The 13,253-nt window shown below is 44.6% G+C and overlaps 1 protein-coding gene across 5 annotated transcripts in view; it reads left to right on the top strand.

The window, feature by feature from the left end:
* KDM1B (lysine demethylase 1B) overlaps positions 1-13,253 on the top strand; it is a 63,964-nt gene that overhangs the window by 15,469 nt on the left and 35,242 nt on the right. For all 5 annotated transcript variants that reach the window (XM_044293033.1, XM_044293031.1, XM_044293034.1 and 2 more), the window contains exons 6-15: positions 1,784-1,900; positions 2,419-2,457; positions 6,573-6,768; positions 6,865-7,043; positions 9,031-9,207; positions 9,288-9,362; positions 9,593-9,730; positions 10,664-10,835; positions 10,974-11,101; positions 12,362-12,493. In XM_044293033.1, the coding sequence (XP_044148968.1) occupies positions 1,784-1,900; positions 2,419-2,457; positions 6,573-6,768; positions 6,865-7,043; positions 9,031-9,207; positions 9,288-9,362; positions 9,593-9,730; positions 10,664-10,835; positions 10,974-11,101; positions 12,362-12,493 (1,353 nt within the window). The remainder of the gene's footprint in view (positions 1-1,783; positions 1,901-2,418; positions 2,458-6,572; positions 6,769-6,864; positions 7,044-9,030; positions 9,208-9,287; positions 9,363-9,592; positions 9,731-10,663; positions 10,836-10,973; positions 11,102-12,361; positions 12,494-13,253) is intronic.

A 13,253-nucleotide genomic window follows, 5' to 3' on the forward strand; every position in this document is an offset into this window, starting at 1 on the left:
CGCCGTGCCAGCGCCGCCTCCTCTTCACTGCTTACCTTCTTGCCGTTGCATCTGCAGTGGTGAGAAGGTCTAATTATACCCAAGCCGTCCCATTAATTTCAATGGTACGGATCGCTCCTATACAAGTGTATGGGAACGATCTGTCCCATTGAAATGAATGGGACGGCTTAGGTGTAATTACACCTGCTCACCACTGCAGATGCAACGGCAGAGAAGGTAAACGGTGAAGAGGAGGCAGCGCTGGCACGGCGCACGCCTTCTCTTCAAACAGCTGATCGGCGGGGGTGCGGGTGTCGGACCCCAGCGATCTGATATTGATGATCTATCCTGAGGATAGGTCATCAATAAATATAACTTGGACAATTCCTTTAATATTGCAAGTGTCTAGAAAACCCCTGGGTGTATCTGCTGAATATGCTTTGCTGTGTAAGGGCAGCATATTACAAATACAATCCATACTCCTTGGATCCAGAAAGACACAAAAAAAAAAAGCTTTTTGCTGTATTCTTCCAGTGTGCCAAATGATACAAACTGAGTGAGGCTACTTTCAGACTTGCGTTTCACTTTTCTGGTATTGGGATCGGCAGAGGATCTCAATACAGGAGAAAATGCTTCCGTTTTGTCCCCATTCATTGTCAATGGGGACAAAACTGAACTGGACAGAATGTAATGCTCCAAAATGCATTCCGTTCCGTTTGGTTGCGTTTTTCATACTGTACAGAAAACTGAATCAAGCTGGGGTTTTATTTCCGTCATGGGATGCAGAACAAAATGGATCCGGTTGTATTATGTCTAAAATGACCATGACTGATCCATTGTAAGTCAATGGGGGACGTTTTCTATGTTTCCAAGAAAACTGGATCAGCACCATTGACTTGCATTGTGTGTCGTTCCGGATCCGTTTTCTTGGACACATAGAAAACGTCCCCCATTGACTTACAGTGGTTTTAGTGACAGATCTGTCATGGTCATTTTAGACAAAATACAACCGGATACATACATAACGGATGCAGCCGGTAGTATTATTACAAACGTTTTTGCTGAACCCTGCCAGTCAGCCAAAAACGCAAGTGTAAAAGTAGCCTCAGCTGTTTTCTCTCTGCCTCTCTATGTGGAAAACGTGGAGTACTGACCTGTAGCAGTAATATGCTTCTCTTCTCTAATATTCAGCTGACTAATCTGCTTTAAAAAGGGTTGTGCCATCTTAGCCCTTCACGGCCGAGATGGGAATAACGCGCAGTAAGCGCCGGCCTGGGGTGGCTGGAGTTACAGAAGCTGGCGCTTTGATGTTTCCATAAATCCCATATAAATGGGAGCTATGCAAACTGTGTGTTACAGCAAGCTACACAAGTACCATATGCTGTTTGCATGGCTCCCATACACTGCTGTGGAAGTTTTGTGTTGTGCCACCCGTTTTCGTATAGAACAGTGATGGCTAACCTTGGCACTCCAGCTGTGGTGAAACTACGACTCCCAGCATGCTCCATTTATTTATATAGAGTTCTGAGAGCAACCAAGCAAGGGTGGCATCTTGGGAGTTGTAGTTTTACCACAGCTGGAGTGCCAAGGTTAGCCATCACTGGTCTAGAACACATCGGTCATCCACTTTGTGCAGCCCTATAGCTGATCCAGAAACGTGATGTGACCCAGCACTAGGTATATTTTCTGTGCAGTGAAATCACAATTTCACATGTATTGTTTCTTCCTAATTGTTCTCTATTTGTGAAAAATGACAGCTCTTCTGTACCTTTTATTGTAATACGTTGTCTCAATTGATTTCTAGGTACAATGCACAAAACCCGAATGTGGCAAATGGCGGCAGTTAACAAAGGAGATACAGTTAACTATGCAAATGGCGAAGACATACAGATGTGGTATGAAGCTGAACAATGCTCTGAAGGTAATTTCCGATGATACTGGGCTGCATCTATAGAAACGAATACATGTAAAAAGTGGAGAAGTTTCTCATAACCGCCAATAAGATCACAGTTATAATTTTGCAAATGCAGTTTTAAAAATGAAAGCTGTAAGCTGATTGGTTCTTGATTTCTTGCTGCGCTGGGTTTGTACAATATCTCTTTTTCTTTGAGTAAGCTATAGCAACATATCATTTTTCTTCATATTACAGTTTGAAGTCTATAAAGTGATTTATACTTTTCTATATTGTACTGCTTGTTGTTTTTTTTCAATTTACATTACAATGAACACTTTTTGCCCATTCATAAAGTGTGAACAATACCTGGATTCCTTGGGTCTTAGTACTTTTGAAGTCTGTGGTTAGTGATGATGAGGTGACAACGAATATTACATTGTAGATTTGTATTTCACTTAGTTTATTTGTTATTTTAATATATCCTTTATTAAACTCTAGTCAATAGCTGCTGTTTTCATTTTTATGTTTTTTTTTTCCCCTGGTAGGCTGAAGGGTCAGATCATTGCTCTATGCCAGAAGATCTGGTAAGTGCACATTTTAGAAACTGTAGAGATGAACTAGAATTATTCCATTTCATCATATGCATCTGTGAAAGGTTATGATATAAATCTTCGCCTATAGGTTTCAGAAAGTGGTCCTGACTTAAAGGACTTTTAAACGTGAAATTGTCTGGATTTGAAAATGTATGTAAAGAGTTCTAAAGGCTATAGATGAAGAAGTGGGGACAGACATGGCTGTACTTTCACTGTCCTCCCATTGAAGTATTCTACAGTCAGCCTTTTTCTAGCTTCTTGCATATCACAGTTTATTATCTCCATTCAAGGGTGGACTGGTCATAGACCGTACAGGGAATCTTCCCGGTGGGCTAATGCCCAGGAGGCCACCCAAGCATCAAGCACTTATGCACTTGGCCACCGCCTGCAGTGGCTCTCCTGAATTCAACTGTATTGCCATCCTCAGGACGATGATACAGTTTCACAGTGTGGCACGGGCGGCAGTATTTTGTGCTGCACTGTTGTATTTTGTTCTGCTGGCCCCGCTTAATTATGTTGTCCCTATCTGCATGTGTTGCCCTGCGTTCTGTCAATTTGGACCTATCTACAACATGGGGCCACTTTTAGTTATTTTTTTTCCAGGGCCACTATAAGTTCCCAGTCCGCCCCATCTCCATCTCCTGTTAAATAGATAATAAGAATGTTTAGGTTTTGTGTCCCTATAAGGGCTCATTCACACAACCAAGGCTTACATCCAGTTGCTGTCTCAGTGTAGAATGGACCTGTTATAGTCATTGGACCAAATCATAGAAAATCACATTGGTTCATGCATAGAATACCACAGCATGCACCATTTAGGCAGGAGTTTCCGTAAAAACTCGCCCCCCATTCTAGTGAACGCATACAGACGCAGTCTGTTTAAAAAAGGCTGGGGCATAGCGGGTTGGAGCCCATCCATCTGGACTAATAATGGCTAAAAAATTGGACCAATAAACTAATGGGCTACCGTATAGGAAAGTAACATAAATGCCTTTTTAGAGCGCGAGTCCTTAATGCAGGGTGTGTAAAAAGGCGGGTACGTACTGACATCTGTTTGGCGGTATAAATACAGTAAGATGAGGATTCTATTATCTACTGCAGGCTCAGGTTCTCGATTACTGCAAATTGCCATCTTAGCGGTGTATTTACCGCTGCTGAAGTGTAATTGGGACATGCAGCTAGATGGTTTTGGGGACAATATTGGGGCTAGCTAGGTTGGGGGGTAGATCTATACACTTTGGTTGCACAATCCTAGTGATCTCAAGGATATCGTGCCAATCGCCGTTTCTAGGAATGACTAGGCACCATCAGTCGCTATGTGCAAGTGATTGGTCGCTGATCTGATTTATTTATTTATTAAATTGTTGCATGCCGGGATTTTCCCAGATTTTGAGAAATTGTGCTACAAGACTGGGAATCGCTGTTGTCTGTAACAGTAATTTCCATTGGATTTGGTAACGCTAGCGCTTCAGTGCTCAGGACCAAGTGTCACATCATCACAGTAACTCTGGTTCCTGTGTCTTAAGAACCAGCTCTAGTGTCTAGACTTTACTGGAGTGATTTAGAGATACATTTCTATGACATCGCCAGCAGTGATTTTACAGCAATTATAGGCATAAAGGGGTTGTCTCACTTCAGCAAGTGGCATGTCTCATGTAGAGAAAGTTAGTACAAGGCACTTACTAATGTATTGTCCATATTGCCTGCTTTGCTGGCTGGATTCATTTTTCTTTTACATTATACACTGCTCGTATCCAAGGGTTACATCCACCACCGCAGCTCAGCTACGTGGGGGCCTATTCGCGCTCCCATGGGACCAGCCACCAGAACGGCCATCACTGCCGGATTTCAGGGTGGTCGTGACCATGGAAACGAGCAGTGTATAATGTGATGGAAAAATGAAGCAATATGGACAATCAGAATACATTAGTAAGAGCCTTGTATTCACTTTATCTTCATAACAAATGCCACTTGCTGTAGTGACGCAACCCCTTAAAACCTTCTTTATATGTCTGAATTAATGTAGTTATTCAAAGTGAAGCACGCTGAAATTCCTGACTAGAGATGTGAGACTCTGGGTCTATTATTGGATCATGCAACAGTTATGACATGAATTTACCCATAATGAGGGGTTTCCGTAGGCTAAAACCATAAATTTTCTCCTGTACTTACTAATACTCCAATCCCCTGCTGCTCATTGCTTGCTACACTGCCTTACAACATGTCGTCCACAGTGGCAACAAGTGGCGATCACTGCCTTGGCATATGACTATGGAAGAAAATGCAGTATGCAGAGATTTAAAGGGGTATTTTCATATCGCTAGGAAATGCCCTCATTGTCTGATGGGACCCGCACCTATATCGAAAACGGAGAGGGGGGCTTGGTGGCTGGAGGACCCCGGGTTTCCTTGGGTCGGGCCACCCACCACCAAGCGCTCGCCCCATAGAAGTGAATGGGAGTGCACTGTGCTTGCGCGGCCACACTCCCACTCATTTCTATGGGGTCGACGGAAATAGCTGAGCCAGCGCTTGGCTATTTCCGGCAGCCCCATAGAAATGAATGGAGGGCAGCTGCTCTTGCGCAGTGTGCCCTCCACCACTTTCAGGGCTCTGTTCTCAATGTAGGAGCTGGTCCCAGAGGTGGTACAAGGAGTGTTCCTTTAATTAGACGACTGTACTCTATATCTTAACTAAAGAGCAATGATCTTTTTCTGTTCTTCCAGAGCCTGGTACTTATACATGGGGGTCAGCCCTGTGTTCAGATATATGTATCTGTTATTCAGTTCAATAGGAGCAGAACACCGTAGACCAGGGCTGGCCAACCTGAGGTTCTCCAGCTGTTGCAAAACTACAACTCCCAGCATTCCCACACAGCCTACGGCAGGGCATGGTGGGAGTTGTAGTTTTACAACAGCTGGAGACCTGCAGGTTGGCCATCCCTGCTGTAGACTAATCCGTGCTGTTGGTATATTGACATTTCTATGAACCTAGAAGTAAAGGGGTTTTCTGGGAGTTCAATGTTGATGGCCTATGCTCTGCATCGGTCCTCAGTACCTGATCAGTGAGGGTCAGACTCCCAGAACCCTTGCCAATGAGCTGACGCCACGGTAATTGCCAAGACCTCTTCCTAGGCCACTGATGTCATGGTCACATGGCCTGTTTGCAGCTCGGCTGCAATAGCAAGCACAACCACTATACAGTGTACGGCGCTGTGCTTGGTGTGTTCTGAGGAGGCTGCAGCGCCCACCGGAACAAAGCAGCCTCTTCCAACAGATGATTGCCGGGAAATCTGGGATTTAGACCCCCATCGATCAAATATTGATGACCTAGGCCAGTGATAGCGAACCTTTTACAGACTGAGTGCCCAAACTGCAACATAAACCCACTTATTTATCGCAAAGTGCCAACACAGCAATTTACCTTGAATACTACAGTCCAGTATAGTATATCTTCCATGTACTTTATCATTTATCTACAATAGCCTGCCTACATTCAGTGTGCTGCCTGTGCCGTTCATAGTGCGCCCTGCGCTGCTGAATGGCAGGAAAAGTCTAATGCATGTTGGTACACCATAGTGTGGGTGCCCACAGAGAGGGCTCTGAGTGCCGCCTATGGCACCCGTGCCATAGGTTCGCCATCACTGACCTAGGCCATCAATATCAAACTCTTAGAAATAACCTTTAGAGATCAGAAATGTGACAAATATGCATTAATAAGGAAATAACTTGGAAGAGGGCAAAAAACATTTCTTTTTTGCGGTACATCCAGGAATCCTGTTTAATATTCTGTGTTGAGATTGATAGAAGTTAAAGAGGACCTGTCACCTCCTGTCTGTTTTAATAACTACTAGCATTCCCCATGTAATACCAATTCTGCAGAAAGTTATGTGTACTCCAAAATGGCGCCATTTAAAACTACAACTTGCCCCGCAAACAATAAGCCCTCATAAAGCTATATAGACGAAAAAATAAAAAAGTTATAGCTCTTGGAACGAGACGATGAAAAAAGGAAGAAAAACGCTGGGTCAGTAAGGCCCAAAACAGGCTGGTCACTAAGAGGTTAAACCTTAAGATGTGTTATGCTATTGTCTCTCTGATTACCAACAGAGGGTTTCAGAGGTACCAACTCAGCCATGGTATGCAATGCTTATTCTACCTCCGCTCCTGAAAGACAGCCCGTCCGCCCCATTGCTAGCGGCCTATTACCCGGACTGTGTAGGCATGAGCCCATCATGTACCAGCGCAAACCGTCTTCATGGAGACCACAAACTAGAGCAAAGCAGAGGAGTGTCCTCTAATTCTGGTAAGCCTGTATACTCAGCTTCCATGGTTTTCAATACAGTTACTTCTTATTCATTATTAAACTAGTTAATGCAGTTTTTCTTCTTTTTTACTGTAGGGATCAATCCGTATTTTCAGCCGTTCTACCAACCCAACGAATGTGGCAAAGCTCTCTGTGTCAGACCAGATGTGATGGAACTAGATGAGCTTTATGAGTTTCCAGAGTACTCTAGAGACCCCACAATGTATTTGGCCATGAGAAATCTTATTTTGGCCTTGTGGCATATAAAATGTAAGGTAAGTGTCTCGTGTATTGTCCTATGCATTAGAACGAAGATAACTTTACCATGTTATTTGCTCTGCTATGGTAAAGTACACGTGACAGATTGGTTGGAGAAATTTCTACTACTGGAATATATATGTCATGTGTGAATATACCCTTAGATTTGTTTGTTTGCAAGAAAATGGTCTATAAAGGGATTTTCCGTGAATACAATATTCATGACCTGTCTTACAATAGGTCACCAATATCTCATTGGCACCAAGCCTGCAGCCTCCTCACAACATACCAAGCTGTATAGTGCACTTCATATTGCAGTCTACGGCTGTACGTAGGCTATGTGACCGATGAACGTGACTTCACATTGCCTAGGAAGAGGTCTCAGTGTGGCCTCTTCAAACAGCTGATTGGCGGGTTATCGGGAGTTGGACTTCTACCTATCACATATGAATTACCTATCCTGTGGTCAGGTCTTCAGTATTTTAATCTTGAAACACCCCTTACAATTGGGGCTGTGAATACTGAGGAACATCCTCTGGGTTCCTTTTCCTATGATACGAGGTTGCACGTTTCCAGTTCAAACTTCCTGTTATTGAAGTCACTTATTCAGTGACATAAGACCACAGATATCTGTTTAAAGTGATTGTCCACCCAGATCAACATCCTTTCATAAGTAGTATCCCTGAGTGAGAGCCCACCTCTGGTGGTGCCGCTGATGAGTTGTGATACTGCAAGACAAAAGTGTTCTCGGGCGATGCCCTAATAGGGTATATGGACAGGGGCTCTCTTTAGTGGACATCCCCTTTAACCCCTTGCTGAATTAACATGATCCTTCAGTAAGAGGAGGCCTAAAAGCCCTTTTACGTGGGCCGATGATTGGGCAAATGAACACCCTTTGTAGGTTGATCAGATTCTCATTTGTCAGCATCAAATCTATTTATGTAAGTAGGGAATGTGCTGCTGAGAAATGCAAACTGAATGGGGATGAGCGATCGTACTGATGATCATTCGTCCCCATACACTAGGACAATTGGTACTAGGGCTGCAGTAAACGATTATTTCAGTAATCGAGTATTCTATCGATTATTTTGTACGATTAATCGAGTATTGTAATAAGAAATAATGAATTAATAGACTGTTTTCCTTTATAAAAACCAGTGCCATCGGCTCCACCATCCCCCAGTGCCATCAGCTCCGTTCACCCAGTGCCTTCAGCTCTCCCCCACCCCAGTGCCTTCAGCTCTCCCCCACCCCAATGCCATCAGCTCCACTTCCCCAGTGCCATCAGCTCCACTTCCCCAGTGCCATCAGCTCCACTCCCCCAGTGCCGTCAGCTCTCCCCCACCCCAATGCCATCAGCTCCACTTCCCCAGTGCCGTCAGCTCCGCTCCCCCAGTGCCGTCAGCTCCGCTCCCCCAGTGCCGTCAGCTCCGCTCCCCCAGTGCCGTCAGCTCCGCTCCCCCAGTGCCGTCAGCTCCGCTCCCCCAGTGCCGTCAGCTCCTCTCCCCCAGTGCCGTCAGCTCCGCTCCCCCAGTGCCGTCAGCGCCGCTCCCCCAGTGCCGTCAGCGCCGCTCCCCCAGTGCCGTCAGCGCCGCTCCCCCAGTGCCGTCAGCGCCGCTCCCCCAGTGCCGTCAGCTCTCCCCCACCCCAGTGCCGTCAGCTCTCCCCCACCCCAGTGCCGTCAGCTCTCCCCCACCCTAGAGCCCAAAATTTGCAGTGAGGATTTTTTTGTGTCGAATTACTTGATTCAATCGAATAATCGTTTCAGCCCTAATTGGTACATTTATATGCACCGGTTTACTGCCAGATAATCTGCCTATGTAAAAGGACCTCGAGATTTCTCTCCATTTTCTTATGCTATTAAACAAGACCTAGCTTTGTCTCAATTCAGTAAACTTATAACTGCAAGTCAAGTGAGAATATTTTGGTACTGTATTTTACTTCGATATTCTTGCATATTAGTAAACGATACAAAATTACATTGGTAACTGTTTTGGATTCTAGGAGGTGCTCACACCACAGACCTGTGCTCATCATATAATGGTGAGAGGATTAGTCCGCATCCGCTGCGTACAGGAGATGGAACGGATTCTCTATTTTATGACAAGGAAAGGACTAGTTAACACTGGGGTTTTGTCTGTCTCCCCTGGTCAGTGCCTCCTTCCAAAGGAATACCACAAAGTACGTAAAATACGTTAGATTTTCCATTTCGGTGTTCCTGTGTTATACACAGTTGTAACGCCCTTCATTTCCTATTACAGAAATCTGTGATTATCGTTGGAGCAGGACCAGCAGGATTAGCCGCCGCACGGCAGCTCGACAATTTTGGCATTCAGGTAAGGGGAGTATACAAGGAAAGCTGTCTGTCACAGATGAGGACTGCCCACTGGACTCCTAAGATCCACACATACACATATATTCTATACTCTGCTTAGCTGCATTATGCCATGGTACTTGCACATTGCACTGCATTTTGAACGTGACAGGTTCCCTTTAAGAGTTCTACTATATATGTAGCTCTATAGGCATTATTGAAATAATTCTACACTTTTCCATTTTATTTCAGGTGATGATTCTTGAAGCAAGAGACCGGATTGGTGGTAGAGTCTGGGACGATAAATCATTTAAGGGAGTCACCATTGGAAAAGGAGCACAGATTGTGAACGGTTGCATCAACAATCCCATTGCGATAATGTGTGAGCAAGTGGGTTTCTGTGGTGAATGCATTTATTTAACTGGCATTGTGAAGGAAAGGAGCGAGCCAGTCCGTGGCCTCAGCAGTGATGTGTGCAGGCACGACATGCCACCGCTGAGGCCACTGATAGGCCAGAGTGTAGACAGCACATGGCACTTCTGGTCCATTAGCGACTGGAAGCGTAGTAGAAAGGAGATTGGTGATGGAACCGGAGCACCGGTCACAGGTGATTGTATTTTTTAAATTCCTCATCCTGTCTAACCATATGAAAAAGGGGTTTACAGTCTCGGAGAACCCCTTTAAGTGAATAGAAGTTGAGCTGCAGTATCCCAGGAGGGCCACCAAAGAGTGGACAGAGTCACCTGCTCCCAGCTCCGATTCTAGCATTACTTTTCTGTTTCAGTGTTTTTATTGACGTTTTTTAAAGTTTCGTACAGTTCTTTAATATTAGATATAGACATCATACAGCTATGATATTGATTTAAAGGGGTTGTTTAATAAAAAAAAAATTGAAATGGTGTAAAATGAAAGAGCGCTCGCCACAGCACCCATCCCCTCTAGGAAGGAAGTGATGACTCCCTGAGTGTGGTCACGTGACTCCTGCAGCCAGTCATGGTAACGCATGCATCGCGGCATGATCACTTTCCGGTTCAGCGGGGATGTGAGCTGCCAGTGTTGTACAACCCTTTTAGCCATTACTTTGATTTAACCATTTAATTGCATCCAGATATTCATACGTGTCGGTTACAAAGTTGAGAGGTTCCGAAATTGCACTTTTATTTTAAAATGAATTTGTTTTATGTAACCACTGGGTGCACATTGAGTAACTTTTACCCAAATGATGACATTTTATAATATATCTGTATTACCAGCGTACAGTGTACCATCTTTATACTGTCAGCCGCTGCTCTCAGTCCAGTCACATTTTTATTTCTGTAACAGATTGGGATTAAAATGCGGAAACTTCGAGAAAAATGTGATTTGATTCAGGAAGGAGGAAGATTGACTGATCCATCTATAGATAAACGCATGGATTTTCATTTTAATGCCATATTGGATGTTGTTGCAGAATGGAGGAAAGATAAAAGTCAGCATCAAGATGTCCCTCTTGGAGGTAGGTCCATCGCATGGTTCTAGTCTGGGAGCACGGTCCTGTCCTTGAACTCCTTGTAGTTGCCCCCATACCCCCACCACCGCATCATGGCGTCCGCGATCACACCTGGTATGTAAATGTATTTATATGTTTTTACAGATAAGATACAGGAGATCTACAAGACTTTCATTCAGGAATCTGGAATCCAATTTACAGATGTGGAGGAAAAGGTTTTGCAGTTCCACCTCAGCAACCTGGAATACGCCTGTGGAAGCAATCTGCACAATGCAAGTATCTTCAGGGCTCATTGAGACTAGTGACTCCTTCATACATCAGGGTCTTCATAAATATGGCGTTTAGACCAAAGCCATATTTCTCAGCGTATTCACGCCAGAAATCCAGACCACGATCACGTATGGTGCACTTTATAAATGCACTTCTTTTTCCATTTTATGAAATTATTATGCACTGTGGCATTTTCAGATTAAAGGGTTTATCCATTGATTAATGTAAAAAATGAAAATCAGATATCATATAATATGTGACAACATCTTCGTAAGAAAGCTAGAACCAGCCTTGTACCTCACATGGATTCAAAAGATCTCCCCATCCATTTGTTCTGCTAGATTTATTTTAAGCTGGCAGCTCAGTGGGCGTGTCCTTTCTCAGGAGGTGTGCCCTTTCTGCTGAAGCTCTCTCCCTATTACAGCTCAGGGGGTCTTTCTTTATCCCTATATCTTTCACAGCTTCTAACAGTAGATAGAAGTCAGTATTCAGCTGGTGGAACTGAGTACTGAGCATGCGCATCCACCTGAGTGATGTTACGGAGGTGGACAGAGAAATAAGGAAAAGACCAAACAGCAGGTGGCGCTATACAGATACATTTTATTTCATGGGACAACCTGTTTTAGCATGATAGAGTATATTCCAGATGGCCAGTACAGGGTACAGTTGTGGCAGCATGTGTGCCCATAGCATTGATCTGCCCATACACATAGGGCATATAATCATGTTTAATGGTGTTGTGCAGCCAGTACATATGGATGACCTATCCTCCGGATAGGTAGTCGATGTCTGATTGGTGGAGGCCCAACTCCCGGCACCCCTGCCGATCAGCTGTGAAAAGGAGGTGGCGCTCATGCAGGCACTGCTTCCTCTTCAAGATTACACTGCGCATCGTCTCACTTGCAGCGGCAGTGCAGTGTAATTACAAGTGCTTGTCCTATACAAGTGAATGGAACAAGCAAGTAATTACACTGTACTGCTGAGACTTCCTAGATGATGAAAAGTGTAATATTGAAGAGGATGTCGCGCTCACATGAGCTCTGCCTCCGCTTCAAACAGCTGGTGAGCGGCGGTGATCAGCTATTGATGACCTGTCCTGAGGATAGGTATATGGTATACGTTTATCTGTCCTGAGGATAGGTCATCAGTAGGTACTGGCTGAACAACCCCTTTAACATTTAGTTGAATGAGCAGAGGGGAGTAAGGCGCTTTTCACTTTGTGGCTCCCTTATTTTTGTTTTTATTTAATTCTCTGTCTACAGGTATCCGCTCGCTCCTGGGATCACAACGAATTCTTTGCTCAGTTTGCTGGAGATCACACAATGTTGACTGCCGGGTATTCAGCCATCACGGACAGATTGGCCGGCGGACTTGATATTCGGCTTAAGTCACCCGTAAGTGTGAGGTTGTGGTTCTTGCTACACAACTTTATTTGCGGTTAAAAGGGTTTTCCAAGAGTTCAGATTGGTGGCATTTCCTAAGGATGGGTCACCAATATCTGTTCGGTGGGGTTTCTGACTCCTAGCTCCCCCACTTATCAGGTATTTAAAGAAACCATGGTGCTCCTGTGAGCTCTGCAACCTCTTCCTAGTCCAGTGACATCGCGTTCATTGGTCACACGGCGTATTTGCAGCTCTGTCCCATTCAAAGTGAATGGGCCTGGGCTGCAGTACCAAGCACAGCCACTATACAATGTATGGCACTGTGTTTGGTATGCAGCACTCACCGGAATGTCAAAGCCACTTCAAACAGCTGATCGCCAGGGCTGCTGGTGGTTGAACCCCAACTGATCAGCTAGGGCATAGGCTATCAGTATAGAAAAGTGGGAAAACCACTTTCAGTTGTTTACCGTCTAATTTTGCTACACACTAAAGCAAAATCAGTGCTAAAGCTTGTAAGTTGGTGGTTTCATATTCTACTCAAAATCAAAGTTGCTTTTTTCTCGCCCAATTCCTTGGGGGACACAGGAAACCTTGGGTATAGCTCAGCTCCCTAGGAGGCGTGACACTAAGTAAAAAACTGTTAAGCCCCTCCTCCAGCAGCTATACCCTCAGCCTGGAGAGAGATACTGACAGTTTTTTCCTTAGGCCTTATTCACACGTCAGTGTTTTGTTCAGTGATTGTTAGCCAAAACCAGGATATTAGCCTCCACTG

The sequence above is a fragment of the Bufo gargarizans genome, chromosome 5, assembly GCF_014858855.1.
Source record: "Bufo gargarizans isolate SCDJY-AF-19 chromosome 5, ASM1485885v1, whole genome shotgun sequence".
Classification (NCBI taxonomy): domain Eukaryota; kingdom Metazoa; phylum Chordata; class Amphibia; order Anura; family Bufonidae; genus Bufo; species Bufo gargarizans.